Source organism: Grammomys surdaster, unplaced genomic scaffold, assembly GCF_004785775.1.
Source record: "Grammomys surdaster isolate TR1022 unplaced genomic scaffold, NIH_TR_1.0 166, whole genome shotgun sequence".
Lineage (NCBI taxonomy): Eukaryota > Metazoa > Chordata > Mammalia > Rodentia > Muridae > Grammomys > Grammomys surdaster.
In genome coordinates, this window is record NW_021604614.1 from 8,078,594 (window position 1) to 8,099,584 (window position 20,991).

Here is a 20,991-nt window from a genome sequence, read left to right on the forward strand (position 1 = left end):
GATCCAGTGTGAGGCAGCTGGCCACACGGCACTGCACCCGGATGGACAGAAGAGACATGATGAAGCTCCTCACCTGCCTTTCTCTCCTCAGTTACACCTCTCCTGACACCAACACAGACAGGTCCAGGGGTTCCATGAAGAGTCTGGGTCCCTTCGGGTCCACAAGGAGAAGGAACTATTCTGCCTCACTTAGTCTTGTGATAACATTGACAATGCTCCCCCCCACAACAAATAAACTACAGTCATAAATCAAAGGTAATAAGGAGCTAGACTGACCACCCCAACCTCTTGCTTGAAACTAACTATGACTTTCTCACAATCAAGGCTCTTCCCTGCCTAGAAGGAAGGGGCTTCCACCACACCCTCACTGGGTTGAAACTCAAAGGCAGTATCCTTTTTGGAGATGCCATAGAGAGACATGCCTTTTCTACAGCTTTACACTTCATCAAAAATGGTCAATACTGAGTTCATAAAATACGCAAAGCAGGCTTGATATCACATCACTAGTTTAGACACAAACATGCCCCCCCGCCCCCATCTCGGAGTCACTTGGGTCTAAACCTGACAATGCGCTTTACAGACAAGGATGGTCTAGCTGGTGGCTTGACATAATCTGTACCTGACCAGTGTGCGTGCCGTCTAAATGAACTGTTTCCAGAAGTCCCACTTGAGAAAGAAGAGATGTGATCTGCTACAGATAAACAAGGCAGTTCCTTTGACACTGGGAGAGTGTTCACTCTCCCAGACACAGTCCTGGGAGAAGGGATAGTCCTGTCCCTTGGGGTAGGGCCCATGGATTGGGAGGACCACAATCCACGCCAGCTCTGTCTCTCCTCCTGCCTCTTCCCTGAGAGCTCAGCCCTCCTTGGCCATTCACAACAGCTGATGTCTTTGGTTCTAGCCTGATACTCACCAAAGCACAACAGTCCACTCCCCCAAACTACCTCGGAAGTGAATGGAAGAAAGGGTGACTGATATGTCCCCTCCTTTGCTCAGACACCTCCTTCTGCATCCCTCTGTAGCTTAGGAGCCAAAACAACACAGTTCATTTTCCACCTTGCAAAGCTGGGGGTCAGCCTAGACACACAAGGGTGAGTTTTATATTCCTATTAGCATTTCCTGGCCCCCTGAGTTGACTGAGTTCTTCGTGGAAGTACAATCTCCTATATTGTCTACTGTTGCTCCCTCCCCGTGTTCCACATCCCATTGGCTCAGGATGCAAAGCCTTATCTTGTATGTTCTGGGACTTGAGATTCGCTCCTTTTCAGATAGTGTGCTCAGCCTGTAACCTTTCAATCCTAGGATGAACAGAGAGGCCCAGAGAAGCAGGCAGCAGCTGCCTTCTAGGGAAGACGAGCCCAGCTCCTGCTTGTCTGTGATTCTCTGATGAGCTCTAAATGGTCCTGATCCTGGAAAGACCACATACCCTGAGCACAGCTACTTAGCTGCACAAACCTCTTCCTCTCTATTTGAGCATAAGCCTTACATCCAGATCCTAAGGGTGGCTTTGGGTCACTGATCTCTTTCCTTTCTAGGGTGGCCCTGGTGAGTGTGGTCTTCACTGTAACTTGTCTGTTCATTGGCTCTTGGGGGATGGGTGACTGAGCTCAGCTTGTCAGGGCTACCAAGGTCTAGCCTCTGACCCCAACAACTGTGGTGACAGAAGGGTGGAATCTTAGGTTAACATGCAGAAACCACTCTGGGATCCAAGCAGGATCCAAGCGGTTTTACCATGGATCCAAGGCAGGGTGGCCCTGTCTGGGTAGCTCTGCTATCCTGGGAGTTTGGGTCCCGGGGAAACCTTCAGGTTGGCTCTCCCAACCAAATGAAGAAAGGGTATTCTCTCCAGGTGAGGGTGACGACCTTGTACCTCATGAGACAAGTCCACCTACAGCAAAGGCAAGATAGGCTACATCCTATACACATGACCAGTCAGCATCTACCCACATCTCCGGACAAATGATCTGTGCCTGTCACTCTGAGTCTCAAATTCCTAGTATAGGCCAGAGCCCAGGGCTGGTGTCATAGCCAGTGGGCAAGAGATTCCCAGCACCTGACACTGGGTAGGGTCATATGAGAGAGAGAAAGAGCGAGAGCGAGAGAGAGAGGGAGGGAGAGAGAGACAGAGACAGAGAGAGGGGGGTTGGGACGGAGGGATGGAGGGAGGGAGGGAGGGAAGGAAGGAGGGCACAAAAACCCCTTTGAGAACAACCTGAGCACCCAGTTATGGGTATGAAGCTTTTGGAAGAGGTGGTCAGAGGTATGCTGTAGCTCTAAGGAGATTCCAGCCTCCTGCCAATCTTTGGGCAATAAAGCTGTGATGACCCGTTAGACACCAAATCTGAGTTTGAAACCCTAATACTGTACTTCCTTTCTCAGGGTCCGAGAGGCTGCCTCCCTCTGGTGTCAGACACAGGATGGGTTAAAGGCTGCATGCCATGAACCCAGAGGGTGGCTCAGAGCTGGCTTTTAGAACAAGGAACGAAAACTGCTTTTTGTTTACGATACATCAATAAGGCCAGATCCTAGCGGTACCACCACAGAGACGTCCACAAAAGTGAAGTGACACAGAAACTTTATTAAGCTGTGCCAGGGGCACACACACATCACCACTGTGTAAAACTCATCACACCGTAGTCACTCCAAGGTGCTCTTGTGACATAAATAACTCCAAGCCTCCTCTTTGCCAAAAAGCCTGATGCGGCCATCCCTCACCTGGCACCTGAACTGGCCCACCAGCCACAGCCTTGCAGCCTCTAGGGACAGAGACAGCTCTTACTCCCAAAGTCTCCTGCAGAAACTGGCACCCGTAACTCACACTGCTTCCATTTTTCTTTTCTGTTTGTTAAGACAAAGTCTCACTATGTAGCCTAGGCTGACCGGGAACTTGGGCTTCCCCCGGCTTCACCTCCCGAGTGCTGAGATCACAGGCGTGTGCCACCACACCCAACACATTACTTTGGAGAGTGGAATCCTATCCCAAAGTAGTCTCCTGTAGTTTAAAAACAAAGAAAACACAGGCTTTCAAAAACTAAAAAACTGTTAAATAAAGTGGTCACTAATTACTCTTGGTAAGAAAATTTCGAAACAAAACAACAACACTCACTCCATCTTTATAACCTAACTCTTAAAAGAAATACAGAAAGGCACCCCTGGTCCTTTTATCTTTAGAACCTGAGGTGTCAGAGTCCCACATAGCACCACCTAAGATGCTCTAGGTATTCTTGCCTGTGTCATTTTCTCCTTTAAATTCAAACTTGCATAAAAGAGAGAGAGAGAGAGAGAGAGAGAGAGAGAGAGAGAGAGAGAGAGAGAGAGAGAGAGAAGCGTACAGTAGGACATGCTCCTCCCAGGAGCACCTCCGAGAACCTGCCGACACGGTTGCTTTAGGAAAGTCTATCTGTGGTACCATGGGCCCTTGCCACCACTCTGCCAAGCAAACTGTCACAAAACACTATGAGAAATAAAGCAAACAGCAAACCTTAGTCAACTCTGTAGCCACTATAAACCACCAACTAAAAACAAACAAACAAACGAACCAGCGGCCCACGACCCCCACCCCCAACATCCCGCTAGAACATCATCATCTGAAAAACAGAACTGAAGGATTGGCAGAGCTCTGAAGGAAACCAGCATGCAGGCTCTCGCTGCTGGTTAGAGGTAGTAGAGGCGGTTGGACAGGGAGAGGTTCGGCTCTCTGTGGATGCTCTGGCCCACGAGGAAGGCCAGCTTGTGTGCATACTGGCAAGGTGCAGGGACTCGGATGACTCCCTGTGGGGGAAAGAGGACCAGTCACTGGGCTGAGTTGGGCGGAACTCCCAGGGTCCCTACCACAGCACGCTAAACAGGGCAGGTGGTCCGTAGCGGGAACTCAGACAGAAGTCCACTCACAGGCCAATTGTAGTACACGTGGCAGAGCTTGTACGTCAGCCGCTGGATGTGGTCGGGCTTCAGGCCACTGCTGTCATAGATGACATTGTAGTGTGTTGGGGACACGCTCCCACTTCTCACTGCCTGGCTCACAATGAAAAAGTCATACCTGGAAAGGCAGGAAGAGCCAGACAAGGCTAGGACACACTTTCTATGAGGAAAAACCTCATGTTCTAAACAACCTCACCTTTCTCCAGCCCCAGTGTGTCTGTGACAACTGGCTAGCATAGGCTCTTCGTGAGCCACTGTGGTCGTGTGCATAGAAGACTGAAGGCAAAACGGTTTCATACGTGTGACCATGTCAATGCCACAGGGCATGCTGCCTACACTCCAGGGCCTCATGTCCCCTGCATGCTGTAGGGAGGGAGGGGACTTGCACACATGGCACAAGGCAGCAGCAGCAGCAGCAGCAGCAGCAGCAGAATAGGGTTCAACCAGTTCCTCCTGCTGCTTCCGTCTTAGAAACAGCAAACAAACATAATCACTAAAAATTCAGAACAAGTTCTTATTCTCTTGTTCCTCTCCTGCCTTCTTGCTCCCACTCTGTCTCCTCGCCCCTTCCCTATTCCCTCCCCACCTCTCCCCCTCCACACGCTCATGGCCACCCTCTTCTCCTCCTCCTCCTCTCCTCCCTCCCCTCCTCTTCTCCTCCCTCCCCTCCTCTTCTCCTCTTCTTCCTCCTCTTCTTCTTCTTCCCCCCTCTCTCTCCTACCCTCTTAACTCCCCTCCCCATGCCCTGAATAAACTCTATACTAAAAAAAAAAAAAAAAAGGATTCAGAACAAATGTTCAAGAGCCAGAGGTAGAGCAGCTGCACACAGCGAGTAGAGGACCCAAGCTAAGGCCACGGCTAAATAGCACACTAGGAAACAACTGGACAGCCATCAGAGTTCTTTGGTCCCTGGCACCAATGGATGTCAGCCAAAAGCCCCTGTGATCTGACCCTAGTGACAGAAGAAAATCAACCTGGCAATCCTGATGTCACCTAACTAGATAAATTGGAAATCAGAAGTGGCCTACCCTGGAGCCTGTTGGGAAAGAATGAGTCGGAGACACTCAGTGATGCACCCACCAGGAACACATGTGCTCTAACTGGAAGAGGGACATCTATGCAGAATTCAGGCTGCCACCATCAGAGGTTCCTGCTGCTGGCTCCAAGAGCCTGAGTGGCTCACAAAGCTACAGAGCTTGACCAGCATCTGGAGAGAACACACATCTGCCACTCTCAAACTCCCTGAGTGCTATCCCTAAGCTCACGGGCTCCTAAACCTCTCTTCTTGTTGAGTGCGCTGAACACTCGGTGATAGTGACAGGCTCCATAAAGGGTCAGAGAGAGGCCTCAGACAAAGACCAGCCCTTCCTGGGTCTCGGCCTCAGCTGACTACCCTACTTTGCTCCTTATGTGACAGTACGCTCCTCCAGAATCAATTCCATAGTCAGCCTCTGAGCAAAAGACCCGAAAATTGTGTATTCCGACAGTTCATTCAAATATCTGAGAAGATGGCACAAAAACCATGTGTGGCCATTTCCATCTCTGAGATGCAGGGGCCACAAATGCTTCAGAGTTCAGACCTCGGAGGATGTGCTGAAACTAGTCTATTGGTTTAACACCCAATTTAGGTTTTCAGATCCACAATGCTCAGCCGTTATCAGCAGCTCATGCACCCGGGTCAGGCAAAGCAGGGACACTAAGGAGGTTCTCAGCCATCACCTACAATGCTGGAAGCCCTCTCCAGCCTCACGTTCTGAACAAAGAGTGGCTTCAGACTGGGTGGTGAATGGCTGCCTTCGGGGACGAAGCTTAGCACCCTGAACACCCATCTCAACCCCAGAAGAGAGCTGGTGAGGAGGTCAGCAGAGATGAGTATCCGTCCACCTACACGCTTCAACCTGTGTGCTGTGACCAGCCTAGCTCCCTCTTACTTTGTTACTTTGGAGTCAGCTGCAGGCTACAGGTCTGCTGACACACAGACCCTTTCATTACCTTGACTCCTGGAGGACTGTGTGAGGATTATATATGTAAAAACACAGATGCTCACTCCAGAAGCTGTTCCTAGAGTCTCAAATACCACACAGGAGACAACTCTCCAGTTCCCAAAGATCCAGCTTTGGGGGGGGGGGTTTGCCACCCAGGGTCTCAAGAGAATCCTATACTTGAGGAAGCTGTCAGACCAGGTTAGCAGAAGAGTTAAGATGCCCAAGAAACACGGTGTTAGGAACTGGAAGACAGACAAGCTCACACTGATAGTCGAGCGGTCCCAGAACTCACCACTCTGGTCTGGTGACTTCCACGTCAATGACTGTCCCTGGAAGAGGGTTCTGAAGTCTTCCCCCAGACTGAGCAAAAAACCTGGCATTCACACGCTTCTTCACAACAATCACTGTCAGTCTTGGGCTGGGGACAAAGAGGGACATAGCCACCCTGAGTTGGTGGCCTGTCTAGGCAAGAAGTCACATGCTCACTCATCCCTCAGAGAATAGCCCCTGTCTTGAACCATCATCTTACTGCGTGCTTGAGGGGGGGTCTGCACCTTCCTCCGGGTGAGACCGAAGGCCAGAAGTGACCTGGAGGGTGGACATATGTCACTTGTGTGCTCTGTGACATGAGGTTAGTCAGATGTGGGCACAGATCATATCTGCTGCACCTGTTATACCAAGATACTGCCCTCAAGAGACCTCCAGAGTGCTTGTGGTATCACAACGGACATTTCCTACTTGGAGATCTAAGAGAGCTGGTCCAAGGGCCATTCATGTCTGAACTAGTAGATTCCAGAATCACTGGCTCCAAATGGATCACAGGTGGTGTGTGTGTGTGTGTGTGTGTGTGTGTGTGTACGTGTGTATACAAACATCCTCTACTGTATACTGTGCTTTCCAAGTTAACATTTGTGCAATACGTTAAATACAAACACACACCATCAGGAAAGACAGTTTGACCTTCATGCCCACTATTTCCCTGGAGTCTCAAGGACACTGTGCTGATCTCTGCAGCCCACGGTCAGTGGCTGTTTCAGGGAATATACGCATTACCGCCAGCTCCCTCTGTATTGCTGACACTAATGGGAAATAGTAGATGCCCACCCAGAGAACGTGGCCTGTAGACAGTTCTCCCTGGGGCAGTGGGTAGTCTGCTGGAAGACTCGCCACCTCACCCTCCAGCGTTTTGACATGCTCCTCTTAAATCCTTTGGGACAGTCACTTGCGGATACATAATCCCCATGGAAGGCAGGGGGCCAGGCCTCAGAGTTAACCCACATCTAACATGATCGGCGGTCTTGATCCAGGTGACATCAGTTACTCCCAAGCTCAGACATGGCTGACCCCCATTCTCAGGCAGAAGGGGTCCTACTTCTCTTTCACAACACGGTGGCAATAGGCAGAAAAACAGACTTTACTGGGAGAAGTGGGGTCATGCCAGAAACGTCACCAGCTGCCCGTGAAGCTCTGCTGTTTTAAGGCCTGCCAGCTGCTTGCAGCTCTGGGTAGAACACAGAACATGGCTGGGACCTTCATCCATGTGCTGTGTGCCACGGGCTCGGTTTCAGATGCATCCCTGCCTAGACTGGGCTCAGAGTGGGAGCTCGGGGTGGCGTGGTGATGGTGGTGGTGGTGACTGCTAAGGACAATGAAAAGTGTCCTGCCCTGAGAGAACCACAGGAGGTGAATAGCGCTGAGCTAGAACTTAACCAGACCCAGTTTCAAGGGACAGGAAGGCTCCCCTGACTGCCTGCTCAAGCCTGCCTCCCTCGATCCACAAAACCTTCAGCCCAACTTCTATGAACCTCGGGTGCCCTTCTTCTTGCTGTCGAGTGACACTAGGCTCAGAGTGGGCAGCTATGTCAGACCCATGGACTTACTTGTAACCTCTCCCGACTGACTTGAGGCAGTCTAGGAACTGTGGGACCTCGTAATTGACCAGGGTCTTCAGCTGCCCATCTCCCACACCGTCTCGATACACGATGACCCGGCTGGGCATGTATTCATTGCAGCTACTCCAAGCCCTTAGAGCAGCTGAAAAAAAACCGGGATGGGGGTTGGGGGACAGGGAAGGTTTTGAGTTCACAATCCCTGTCTGTCCCAGCCCCAGCCACTTTCAGTAACAGCCCAAGGGCCCCACTCAGGACAAGGGTACACAGACCCACCTTGCAAGCACACCTTGAGACCGTCCACCAGCTCCTGTCCACGGTCCTGAAAGACGCAGCGGGAGAACCAGCTGTTGAGACAAAAAGCAAGGGGGTGAGGACTTGGGTCTGCCAGGCTCAGCAGTTCTGGGCTCTGGCCTCCTATGAAGATTCCTGCCACCTTCCTCCCATTTCCAGGAGCCCCTGGCTAAGCAGAAGAGCAAGAGACTGTTTCTAGATGCCCATGACAGTTCTAACACAGCAGTGCCATTTCTTCAGCAGAGACAAGTGACCAGCCAGAGTCACCAGGGAGGACCAGAACAAGTGTTCACTGCTCTGCTCCTAAACAGATCATGTCTTCCATGCCCCTGTCCCTCTGTTCCCCAAGACCAAGGTCACAGCCATTGACATTTACAAGAAGCACTTGGTCAGGCTCTGGGCTCTGCTGCTGTGAGCTGTTCCCTCATCCCACAAACACATTGAAAATTAATGTTGAAAAGCAAAAGGTTGAGCCAGCTAGGCTGTCACACTGAAAAATGTGAGTCACGCTTGGGGCCAAAAACAGCTGTCAACCCAAGGCACTTGGAGTTGGCCACCTCCATGGCTTACCGGGTCATCCCTTCATTGATGCTGGCAACGAATCCAGCGATGGACCTCCGCCCGGCTGTGGTGTCATGGTAACAGTCGATGCCCACGATCATTACCAGCTTCAGCTTTGGTGAAAACAGTGTCGTTTAGGTATGTGTGTGTGGCACAGAGACCGCAGCCATGAGCAGGGCACCTGTCCCTAAACAACCACGTGACCACCCTGTCACCCAATGAAAGCAGACTCACAGGCATGTCCACCCGCCAGAGCTCGCCTCCCATCTTGCAGTTCATCTGCAGGGCGATCTTGGTGGCAATGGCCATGACTGTCTGCTGCTTGCCCAGGGTCCGGGCCACCACACACTGACTGGGGGTGGGGCAGTCGGTACACAAGTACTTCTTGATGGCGTCATATTTGTCCTTCCGATTACTTGACAAGAGACAGACAACCTGAGAAGAAAGCAAGCACCTCATTACAGAGAACCAGGAAGTGCTCACGGCTCCGTTCCTGACAGATCCTGTCTTCCATACTTCCCCTGTGGTCCTGAAGACCAAGGCCACAGCCTTTGACAAGACTCTTGGAAGCCGAAGAATAGGGGACAGGCCTGAACCCTGTGGTACAAAGGACACCTGTCGCTTATATCACCATGGGGCTAGTCAATGGGGTGACATTGCAAGTCCACTCATTTTATTCTAAGTGACAGACATGTACACGGGAGGCTCTGCACATAAACAAAGCCCTTGCTACCTGAGACCTGAGCACAGCACACAAGCATCATGGGTAAGTCAGAGGAAGACAGGGAATACCTTCACAGGTGAGGTGGACAGACATACAGCTCTCTGAGCCTTAGCTCACAGCTCACCTGGACACACAGCTTTTAAAGCCTACTTCTGGCTTGGGAGTCTGGTCAGGATATAAACTTTCCCAAGAAGCATGTTGAGGACAATTTTGAGGACAAGACTGAGTCCCTGACCAGAGCATCCCCCTGCCCAAACTCTGAGGAGCCACAGTCAAGATTATAAAGTCAAATGTAGCATATGACTCACAATTGCAACCCCCAGTGTGACCTAGACTCTTATCTCTGGTCCCAGTCAGCTAGGCTCCGCCTGCTGCCTCCATTATACTAGGTAGCATGGTAGCTATCTGTCTGTGGCCTCTGAGAAGAAAACGAAGGCAAAGGGGAATAGTGGGCGGGGCATGCCAGGTCTCCAGCCATGTGGGCAACCTTTTCCTGCCCCTCATGGTTATGTGGCCTCTTGAAGCAGGGGGGTATGGGGCACATTCCTTCTGTGCTATTCACTGCTTCTGACTGAGCCAGACAGAAGCTTCTAGCTAGTTCTTAAAGACCACTTGCACTGGCTTGTTGAAGATTTGGAGTCTAGTGAAGCAGTGTTCAGACAGAGGCTCCCTGGCATAGGACTGGACACTGAAGGTTCTGACCTGGTGGGTGGTTAATCTGCCTACTTAGCCATGCCTTGGTGACACTGGGAGACGGTGGAAATGACAAGAGCTGAGGCAGAGTGCTAAGGTGGCTGTTGCGGGCACACTGGAGGATATGTCTGGTTCCTTTTCTTTCTACTCTGGGACGATGGGGTGAGCAGCTGTGAATCTGCACATCCTCCTTGCTGGGATGCTCTGCCTCTCCTATGGTCCAGAGACAATGGGGCCAAGGGAGCCTGGAGAGAACCTCAGAAACAGGAGCTCCACCATCTTTTCCCTCTTGGCTATGGCTCAGTGATAGAAGTCTGACCAGCTCACAGCTAGACACACCCCTTCCGCAGTCAGCTGTAAGCCAGCACTGGGCATCTCTCACTGCAGCCACAGAGGACTGTGGCCCCTCCCCTGATGGTCCATTCTCCCACGACTCAAGGCAGCGGGGGGAGGGGAGGGGAGGGGAGGGGAGGGAAGGGGAGGGGGTGGAGCTTCTCATCACTCACTTGCTTCAGGTCACTGTCATTACAACTTTAAGCTTAAGCAGTTACTGGTGTCACAGAATCTGTTCCTTGGGGCTTTGTATCATTCTTTTTTTTTTTAAATTATTTACTGATTTTTTTTATTTTTATGAATACACTGTTGTTGTCTTCAGACACACCAGAAGAGCGCATAGGACCTCATTACAGATGATTCTGAGCCACCCTGCGGTTGCTGGGAATTGAACTCAGGACCTCTGGAAGAACAGTCAGTGCTCTTAACCGCTGAGCCATCTGTCCAGCCCCTTTCAAGCAGTTCCCATCAATCCCCGGGCTAATGAGAGCTGCAACAGTGGCCTCAGGACTTGAGGATGCAGAGATCAGCAGAATGAACCAGAATGTGGGCCCTGATCAGCTGGGGAACTTGAAGAGCTCTTAATCGGCCATGCTCTGAGTGCACACGTGCAGGGCCCCTCCCTCACAGGGCTGGAATGTGGGGACTGGAGGAAACCAGTCTCCCACCTTTAGCCAGCAATGGCTTCCTGCCCCACAGAAGGTCTGAGCTTCCTGGGAAGAGGATAGTAACAAGGTCTCACGAGGCTGGCTGCTGTCCTGAGCGCTGACCCCACCCTGCTGCTGCACTGTCTCCATCTCAATCCCTCCCTGCCTGTGAGGGTCTAATATAACAGCAACAGGGCAACCAGTAGCACAGCCAGAAATCAGGGTGGCTCAGCCTTCAGAGCCAGAAGCCTTTGCAGGAAACACACAAACTTAGACACGTGCCTGGCGTGAGCAGATGTGTCAGGTGGTGGAATCGCAGGCCCCAGCACTGTGACGCCACAGACAGCAATGCCAGAACTAAGAGGCCCCTGGTGGCGGTCCATACCTCTAAGACCCAGCTTAAAACTGGACCAGTGATGAAGTCAGAGGTGAGGAGAGTGAGAGAATGGGGTGATGCTCTTGTCCACGGTAATCCAAAGCACCACCGTCTGGTTCTCCCTTGTCACACCTCACACAAGCACTATGAAGACTCCCACAGGTACGCTGAGGAGCCTGTGCACGGTCACCTCACCCTGGGGTCTGCAGTCTGGCTCTTGGCCTCCTCCTGTGACCTCCAGTTTCTATAAACATCCATGTCTGCTGAACAACCAAGAATTGACTCTTCCTCATCTGCCTTTCTGCATTCCCCAAAGCTTCTAGAAGCATCGGTTCCAAGGCAGAATATGGCATCTCCTGGCCTCGTGCAAGGTACACACTGACACAGGCACCAGGTCAGCAACCTTTCTGAGGTCAAATGTGCGTTCTGAGGACTAACATCTGAAAAGCAACTCAAAACCCCAGTCCTCTGTCCCTAGAGACCCCCCTCCTCCAGGCCCCAGCATGGCCTGCTCCGAGTGGCTACTCACTATCTGAGTGTCTGATGTCACCTTCTGCTGCAAGGCTCTCAGATAAGCTTCTGTTCTGTCGTCAACCTCGATCCTAGGATCAACAATAAAGACAAGGTGGTACACGACCTTCCGACCGTCACACAGCCTTCCTTTAGCAATCCCAAATGGGACAAAGCCGAGGTGCAGGAGCATCCACACAGTGAAGGGCAGGGACGGTGGTTGTCAATCGGCACCACTGTCTGGGCTTCAGTGCCTATTCCTAGAGCATCCCTGCTCACCCTCTTCTCCCATCCGACCCCTCTGTGTGGAGGGATGGAGCCATGGAAGCCATGGAAGATAGATCACAGAGCCCCCAGGAGCTCGCTGGGGCACCACTTTGAAGCATGTATACCCTTCTCATAACTGCCCATCACTCTGCAGACTAGGGAGGAGCTGGCTGGCCCTGGACCACTCACATGATTGCCTTTTTCATCTGGATGCCCATGGCCGGAGTCACTTTGAACAGGTTCTGTATCAGTGAGTTGGCCGCTTCGTAATTCCTGCGGGTATAGATCAGCAGCCAGTTATCCAATGGCTTCACGCTGATCAGCGGCGCGCCTCTTGTTTCTTTGGACCAGTCTGCAAACTGTGGGTTGTAATCAAACTAGAACAAAGGGCAGAGATGTGACCGTCAGCTGGGATGGAGCCACCAGTCTCGTACAATCCCATCATGCATCTGGAACCACAGACGACCGACCAGACTTAAGCTTGAATCAGAGGGACAGATCCAAAGTCCCCAGTGGAGAAGACACCAGATGTACCCAGGGGCCTTTCTGACACTACATCCTTCCAAGTGCCCAGGACAAGCTCTCCCCTTCTGCCTCCTAAAGGCTTATTGAAACAACTTACTGAGTGCCACTTCCCTCCTCACGATAAAGGTATAAAAATTAAGGCTCAGGCTTGGGGTGGTGGCTTACGTTTACAACCCCAGCACTCAGGAGGGAGAGGCGGGCTGGAGGCCAGCCAGGTCTACACAATGAAATCCTGTCTGGGATGGGAAAGAAAGCTAAACCCCTTGACAGTGGTGTCCTGGGCAGAGAACTAGTTCTGGGAGGAGCTCGCATGGTCATAATCTCAGAGAACACCCAGAGAGCCTCTAAGGTCCCTGTGACTCCGTTGTCCCTACACCTGGCTAGACTGTTTCTCTCAGTCCTACCTAGGACAGGAAGGCACAGACTGCTAGAAACAGTTTAAAAGGTGTGGGTATTTGGAGCATTTTAATTTCATAAAACTTATTTTGGCGATATCTTGTCTTAGCCTGACTCCTGAGAGACATGGCCCAGGCAGAGACGAGAAAGCCAATCAAACGAGACTTCCTGGTAGGGAGGGCTCTCTGCATCCTAACTTGCACTGCTTAAAAACTTCAAGTCTTCTTTTAGCGGATCGTAGCTTGTTCCAAGGACTGGGCTTTGAGTTCTACATGTGCTAGACTCACAGGCTGCCTCTTGCAGGCTGCCAGTCAGGTGGGTCCTGTGCTCTTCCAGAGAAGGATGAGGGGGCGGGGGAGAAGCAGTCTGATGCATGGCGGGTTGTCTCCTATCCCAGGGAGATTCATCCCAGAACTACCCCGCCAGCTGCCTTACCGTCTTTCCGCCCTGGTGGATCTTCTCCGATTGCAAGATTCTTCCCGAGAAGGACAGCAGGTTTGAGTCGAAGCTCAGGCCCCAGTCTCGCAGCTCTCTCTGAACGTTGTCATCCCTGTGGGTTGAACATAAGGACCCGGCCCTGCTGAGCAGGCAGCAGCCAGGCAGGTGACCCACATTTGGGTGGACAGAGTACCACTGCGGCTTGCAGCACACTTCGAGGCTACCCTGGGCCTGGATCAAAGGAATAAGCTTCTCTTTACCCCGTTATAGAGTCCCGATGCCCAGACTGCCACCCACTGCAGAGTGACCCACAGTCAGCACGGGCATGTGTGTCTGACAACTGCTGGCTCTTCCCTCCCACTGCCGTTCCCTGGCAGGACTGGAAAGGACACATCTGCATATGATGTTTCACTTCCTGGCTCCCTGAGAAGCAGCTGGTCCCAAGAACCCAGGACCAGCCCTCCTTTCGGCTTTCCAGAATCCTCCCGGACCCACAGGGAACCCTGGTTGCTGGGAGTGCTGTGCCAGCCTACTTGTGGATGTAGTCGATGAGGCGGCCCACCTCCCGCTGCCGCTGCTCAGGGGTCAGCCGCGTGTGCACCGCCAGGTCCTTCATCACGTTGAAATCATTGCGCATTTTATCAGTGAGGCCTGCAACCAGAGGAGTGCAGGGGAGAGCCAGTCAGCAGAGCTGTGGCGCCCCCAGGAGGGTGTGGCTAGGGATGAGCCAAGAGGACCCAGGAACAAGGAATGCAATGCACCTGTGAGGTAGCACAGCTCCGGGATGAGCATAGCTGGGCCAGGCATCGTGCCACCCGGGCCTCTCCTCCGCTTGGGCTGGCTCACCAGCACTGGCTGCTTCAAGTCCGTGATCTCCTGGTTGTATTGCTGCTCAGGGGGAAAGGAAGGTAGGCTATGCACCAACCAGGCAGTGTGCACACCTACGGATGCAGTAAGTGCCTCATTAACAACGTGTCAACCACCCTGAGGGGTAATTAGTGTATGTACTCCAGAAGCCATTGTTCCTTCCACCAACTGAAAGTCTGGGAGAAGGAAGGGTGGGTCTGACCCAGCTCTCCCAGGAGGATGAGCTCCAGGTAGCCAAGTCCTCAGGACTTAGCTAATAGAGGCCTGACCATGGTGACATAGAACAGACCTCTCAGGTTACAGAGTCACGGTGCTCCCAGCCCCAGGGCACGAAGGCTCTTTCCTGACATCTATAGTTCTAGAAGCTGCTTAGTCCACAACAATTTGATTTGGATGAAATTTTTTTTCCACTGAGCATAAAAGGCAGGTCATTATGTCAATTAGCCAAGTCGTACCAGTCTAGCCTCAATGCCCACCCTGGGGGGCAAGGTGTCACCAGCAGGCCATGCCATTTAAAAACCTGACTCGTGTCTTTTCTCCTGTGTCCTAAAGAACCAACCACCAGGGTTTAAAAAGTTAAGGGTCCCTTAGACGTGGTCCTCACACATCACTGACCATGTGTGGCTAGAATGGCAGGAATTTGGGGTGTCCCACTCCCTGTCCCATCTCCTGGGCCTTCATTAGAGTCCTGGCCACTGGAAGGTAGGAACGGAGTCCACAGATGCTGAGATGACCCTTGGCCTTGTGTTATCGGCAAGCTCTGCCCTACGAGGCCCTCTGAGAGTTGTGTATTCCAACGTAGTCAGAGAGACTCAGCTGCAGCAGAGCTGGCCGGCCAAGGATCAGGCAGAGCTATAGAACAAGGGGTCATGGCAAGATGCTTGCCCCCTGCTGGCAGTACCAGCCTGTCCCCATGACGCACTGTCAAATTCGATCATTCTGCTGGACAGAGCCACCGGGGCAGTGTGCTTCTGACGTGTAGAGAATTTCTCAGTGATACAGGCAAGACTGAGCAAGGGTCTGCCTGCTTCCACGCACACCAGAGAACAACCTACCTTCCTGTAGTACTCCAGGAAGCTGACCTCCGAGCCATCTGCCTTCTTGAAGGTGCTCTTTGGATTCTGGTCCCAGTCAATATCATCCACCCTGTAGGTCTTGTTGTTGTACCTGTGGGCATCCAGGACATGGGGCTCCATATCACATTCCCAGACCCCTGGAGATGTCTGATGCTGGAAGGGCAGGGGTAGGGACTGGACAGTGGCTGGAAATGAGGGAATGGAAAAGTAGGAGGAACTTGTCCTTTGTCCCTGACACAGAACAACTGGCTCGCTTCTGCTCACCTCTGCCTGGACCCCACCCCTCCCCGAGCCCCACTGCTCTCCAGCCCCGGGCTCTTGAGATGAAGAAAGGCCATACTTGGTGAGGACAATGAGGCCTATCAGTTCCTTCGACACTTGCTCCTGGAACTTGTGCTCCTCTGTCTGCTGGTACAGATTGAACATGAAGTCTAGAACGGTCTCGCTGCGGAGGACCTTGTGGCTGACGTCTGTGCACAGCATGATGTTGTTTTCATACTGAAGGATGGAGGTGGTGAAGCCGGGCCAGATCACCAACCTGCTGACACAGAGTAGGTCAGGGGCATCCTCATACCCTGGGCCTGGTGTCTGAAGCACAAAGTCCGGAGCCAGCGCACTGCCCTTTTTAGGGCTTTAACAGCATTTGCTAAGTATACACACTGATTAAACTTGTCTTTATGATGGGCCATTGAACATCCTGAGCCACCATCTCCCAGCACCCCCGGCTGCTAATACTGAGGACCGAGCTGCAGGGTACATGGTCTGTGTAGCTGACTAGGATTTTGTTGTTGTTTCAGTGAGTTGTTTTGTTTTGCTCTGTTTTGTTTTTAATGTAAGTAGTGTGGTATGAGTCTGCATTGTTTGGGCCGGGTGTCATGCTCCCTCAACTCCGAGCACTGACACCAGGCTGTTTCTAGTTTACAGGTCATTTCAAAGTCTGTAGAGCCCAGAGGGTAGACTTTCCGCAGCATACAAACCTGTGATTTGGAATATCGATCGGGTCACTTGGGTTGTAATAATTCCGTCCAATTTGTTGCAAATTCATGATTTTCAAGAGCCTACAAATTGAAAGTCACAACAGTTAGCACAGAGAAATCCTAGGGACAACCTGGAGCCACATTACAGTCAGGGTAGGGCTGGCAAGCTATCACTTCTAGCCAGGTCAGTCACTTCTACGACTGCCTGGGAGTTAGCGATGGATCTCAAACCGTCCAAACATTGGGAAAAAAAATTTCAAGACACAATTGAATGGCATCAACTCCATTTGATCACGATATACCAAGATAGCCCACTTACACACTGTCTGGGGCTATGTCTAGCTACAAAAGCAGGGGTGAATGGCTGCCTGATACTACCCAAGTAGCTTTGCTTTAAAAAAAAATGCCCCAAGCAAATGCATTCTATCAGCCCAAGTGTCCCTCACGCTGAGCTATCCTTCCACACCCATGAGCCATCTATGAACTTAAGAAGTAAGCCATGATCCCAAGTACTGTCCCATTTGGATGGCTCCTCACAGGGAAGGGTCTTCTGTAGAACATGTCTTTGTGTGTTTGTGTGTGTGTGTGTGTTTTATATGTGTGAGATATGTGCAGGGGTGTGTGTGTGTGTGTGTCCATGCACGACTGAGGAGGACATCAGGTAACCCGTTCTCTACACCTTACTCTCTTGAGACAGGGTCTTGCAGTGAACCTGGAGCTAGGCTGGTGACCAGCAGACCCAGTGACTCTACTGTTTTACCCAACCTCCAACACTGGAGCTATATGCAAATGCCACGCCTGGCTTTTATGTGGGTGCTGGGGATTTGAACTTGGGTCTTCACACTAGCACAGCTGTCTCCCCAGTGCCTAGAACCTGTCCTTATACGGAAAGTACACTATGTCCTCAAAAGCTAATTGCTCATCATGTGGCCACCACCTGCCCCCAGCAGCCAGCCACCCACCCACCCACCGTGGGGAAGGGGTAGGCAAGGTGCTTCCAAACAGTTCAAACAATATTTCAAAGGCATACTGTCAGCAGCAGTGGGGGACAGGCAGAATCCTGGAAGCAGATAAATTGATTTCCTGTCAGAAAACCACATTTTAAAGTGACCGGGTAGTGCAGTACTGCTAATATGCACACACCAAGCCACCAACCCCTCCCGAGACACTGGCCACACTGCGCATGCTCCTGGCCCCGGCACGTACCTCCTGAAGATGATGTTATAGAACTGCAGGCAGGTGGGCGAGGTGGGCGGCAGCTCGTTGGTCAGGGTGATGGTGATTCTCACGTGCTCCCCATTCCGAGTCTGACTGAATACTTCTGTGACCTAAAGCCAGAGAGGTGAGAACCCAGATCTTACCTCTGTGGAGAAAAGCATGCCCAGGCTCTTGGGGTCTCTGCACTAAGACAAGCCTCTCTTGTGTGAACTGAGACTAAGAAGCTGGCTGAGGAGCTCAGAGTCCTCTGTAACTCTCACGGTCTGTCTCTTGGGGACTCTAAGGACCACATGACTCAGAAAGGACCTCTGGGAGCCCTATTTTCTCTACCAGGAGACCCTTTCTGAGCTTTGCTTTTGGGGTGGGCACCCCCAACCCCCTCTGCCAGTGGAGACATTTGAAATAACCTTGTGCTGAAGTCTCTTAGGTAAAAACAATATTGTCCCATCGAAAGCATGACACCTTCCAATGAGGTCTTCATGTTGGAAGAGCAGTGCAGAACGCAGCCTTCGGGCCTCCATCAAGGGGTTGTAGTCGATGTGGTACTGATACAGGGCCCACTGCGGGCGCGAGGTCAGCCGGAAGTGGTTGGTGCTCAGCTTCACAATGATGCCAGAGGAGCCTGAGGGACCACCACGCACAGTCAGCCCCCTGCATGGTTATGCTCTATGTGACCTCTCAGTCACACGCACAGAGCTGAGGACAGCGTCAGCTTTCCCCTTCAAGGCAGCTGGCCCTGGGAAACACTGCCCTATCACTTCAGGGGACATCATGCGATCCCACCACAAAAAGCAACTGATCTCTTTAGAAGGGGGTTATGCAATGTTTAGCAAAGCTTGTCAGAATACACAACTAAGACAGCTGTGTGTGTGTGTGTGTGTGCGTGTGTCTTACACACACACAGTGGAGGAGCTGGAAAGGCTGTCACTGCTAACAGAGTTATCTCCTCTTCCCTGGGCCAGAGAAGCACTGCAGCCCAGCCCCTTGAAAAGCACCCTCTGAAGAGATGCCTCTGTGAGCCCACCTGTCTTTGACTCTTTGACATGGTCAAGGTTCTGTCTGGTGTTCACACCAAGGTCATGAAAGTCTCGGCGACGCCCTCCTCTCTCTGCCAGGGACAGCTCCTGAAACCCAGCCGAGATCTGCAGTTCTTGAGGAAAGACGGAAGCAACTCAGGCATTACTTGAGTGGGTGGGAGGACCAAGAGCTGGTGGGAGGACCAAGAGCTGGTGGGAGGACCACCAGAGGATGGGAGGACTCCCACAGTGGCTCATGGTGGGGAAATACAGCCACTCTTTTCTGCCTGTCATTCTGTCACCTCCTCCCTCACAGGGCCATCTCTACCCTGCTTCTGGCCACTCCTTATGAGACTCCTTCGCTCTAACAGGCCAGGCACCTAGGGCTATGACGCTAGGACTGGAGGCATGAATTTGTTGTTTGGGAAATAAGGTTTTTGTACTGTTAAGCCTCGAGGGATCCAGGAATTGTAACAGTGGTTCTCAACCCTCCAAATGCTGTGACCCTTGAACACAGTTCCTCATGTTGTAGTGTGAACCCTCCCCCAACCATAACATTATTTTCATTGCTACGTCACAACTGTAATTTTGCTGTTTTGAACTGTAATGTAAATATCTTGGGGGTTGCGACCCACAGGTTGAGAACCACTGGGTCACGGTGTTACTGCTATAGCCTAGGTGAGACTTTGACATAAGTGTGACAGGTAGCCTCCTGACTGCTTGATTCTGCCTGAAGTCAGCAGCAGGGTCGGGTACACTCACATACTGCGTCACACTGGGCATGGAACAGTACTAAGCCATCAATTTTCGTTTATTCTGAAAACTGTCCTAAGAATCTGGGGTTACCAAGCCATTCCATGTGCAGTGTGGATGCAGCCAGGTGTCTGAGAACAACAACACATGGGCCACAAGACGACACTGGCTTTGGTTGGCACTCTAGCTGGAGTCATAGTATGTCTCCTGTAGCAGCGCCTACTAGGGGACTTCCCAAAAACCAGCCTCCCCTCCTTCATGGGGGCAAGACATGTGGGGGGCAATGTCCCCTCAGAGACAAGACTTCCCCCCACTCTCCCGGCAACTGTGCACGCTTTGGCAAAGTGCCTGAGAGCTGGCAGCTGGCTGTGCTGATTCTCTGCCCAGCCCCACAATGTGAAGGCACCTGTCTAGGTCAAAGCCACAGAGTCAGACCAGCTTCTGAGGACATCGCTACAGATGCCAAGACGACATTCGGAAAATGGCTTCATCACACGGAGTAGGCAAACTGAGGTCACGTGTGAAGTTCGTGTACGGCAGAGATGGCCCCAGCATGCTGCAGCCTCTCACCTACAGCCTGCGTGGGGTAGCTCATGTCCCATCACTCAGCAGCAGCGTGGTCCTGGACCCTCTTGGAAGCACAGAGCTCCTGCATATGGCGGCCCTTGACTCCTCCCCGCTTACCTTGTGACTTGGACGCGGCTCCTACCATCCCCCTCTGCCTTCCTCGGCCAACCAAGTCCCCCTCTGTGGGGGACTGCTGAGGTCTCGGTGGGATGTACCCAGGTTGCTGGCTCTGCTCGTGCACAAACACAACAGAATTCCCTTATGCCGAAGGGCGGGCACACTAGTCCACAGTGTTCAGGAACTGAGTTATCAAGCACGTGATTATTCAAAAAGGACCCAACCTCCTCCCGCCACACTCCGTCTCATCTCCTCCCGGCACACAGGTTATACCTGCTTGCTTGAGGTGCTGGGGATAGAACCCAGGGCCTACTACGCCCTAGGCTAATGTTCTACCACTGAGCACTGGGACCAATCTTTAATTCCCTGCCACAAGCCCCGTTGTTAAGACACTACTGAGTTGGGAAAGGACGGTACTCACCACAGTAGCCCCAACATGCTGCACTGTCTCCTGACCTCGGGCCCTGCCGCGGGCCCGGGCTCGGGCTCGGCCAGTCATTTTCTGTCAAGAGGGGAAAGCATGCAATGGGCTTATGTGTAGTCACCATTTTGTCACTAAACCTTTGTAAAGTATTTAAAGTATTTACAGTACTTAAGGAAAGCATTTTAAGATAAGTCCCCAAACTATGTATGCTTGAATCTTTCCTACTGAAGACTTCCCGCATGCATGCTGGGTTAGCTAGCATCCCAACACAGATGTCTTAGGGGAAACCTGGTACTCACTAGGGACTAGCCACTGTGCTAGACGGCAGAGCTCAAGTGGAAATGTACGGTTATAATTTGCTTTCAGGGCGGCTAGAGAGATGGCCAAGGAGCTAAGAACTCTTTCTTCTCTTACAAT

General features: G+C 52.0%; 1 protein-coding gene across 1 annotated transcript; it reads right to left on the bottom strand.

The window, feature by feature from the left end:
* Window positions 1-3,654: 3,654 nt before the first annotated feature.
* Window positions 3,655-20,649, bottom strand: Piwil1 (piwi like RNA-mediated gene silencing 1). The gene is made up of 20 exons (XM_028766213.1): window positions 20,572-20,649; window positions 20,151-20,262; window positions 18,722-18,847; window positions 18,105-18,319; window positions 17,686-17,807; window positions 16,480-16,560; window positions 15,843-16,040; window positions 15,482-15,593; window positions 14,321-14,447; window positions 14,093-14,210; window positions 13,557-13,671; window positions 12,390-12,577; window positions 11,953-12,025; window positions 8,885-9,085; window positions 8,660-8,763; window positions 8,072-8,142; window positions 7,787-7,940; window positions 6,199-6,324; window positions 3,892-4,039; window positions 3,655-3,771 (listed from the first exon to the last, which is right to left on the bottom strand). Exons 1-20 carry the CDS (start codon window positions 20,647-20,649, stop codon window positions 3,655-3,657), a joined length of 2,586 nt encoding a protein of 861 aa, XP_028622046.1.
* Window positions 20,650-20,991: the final 342 nt, after the last annotated feature.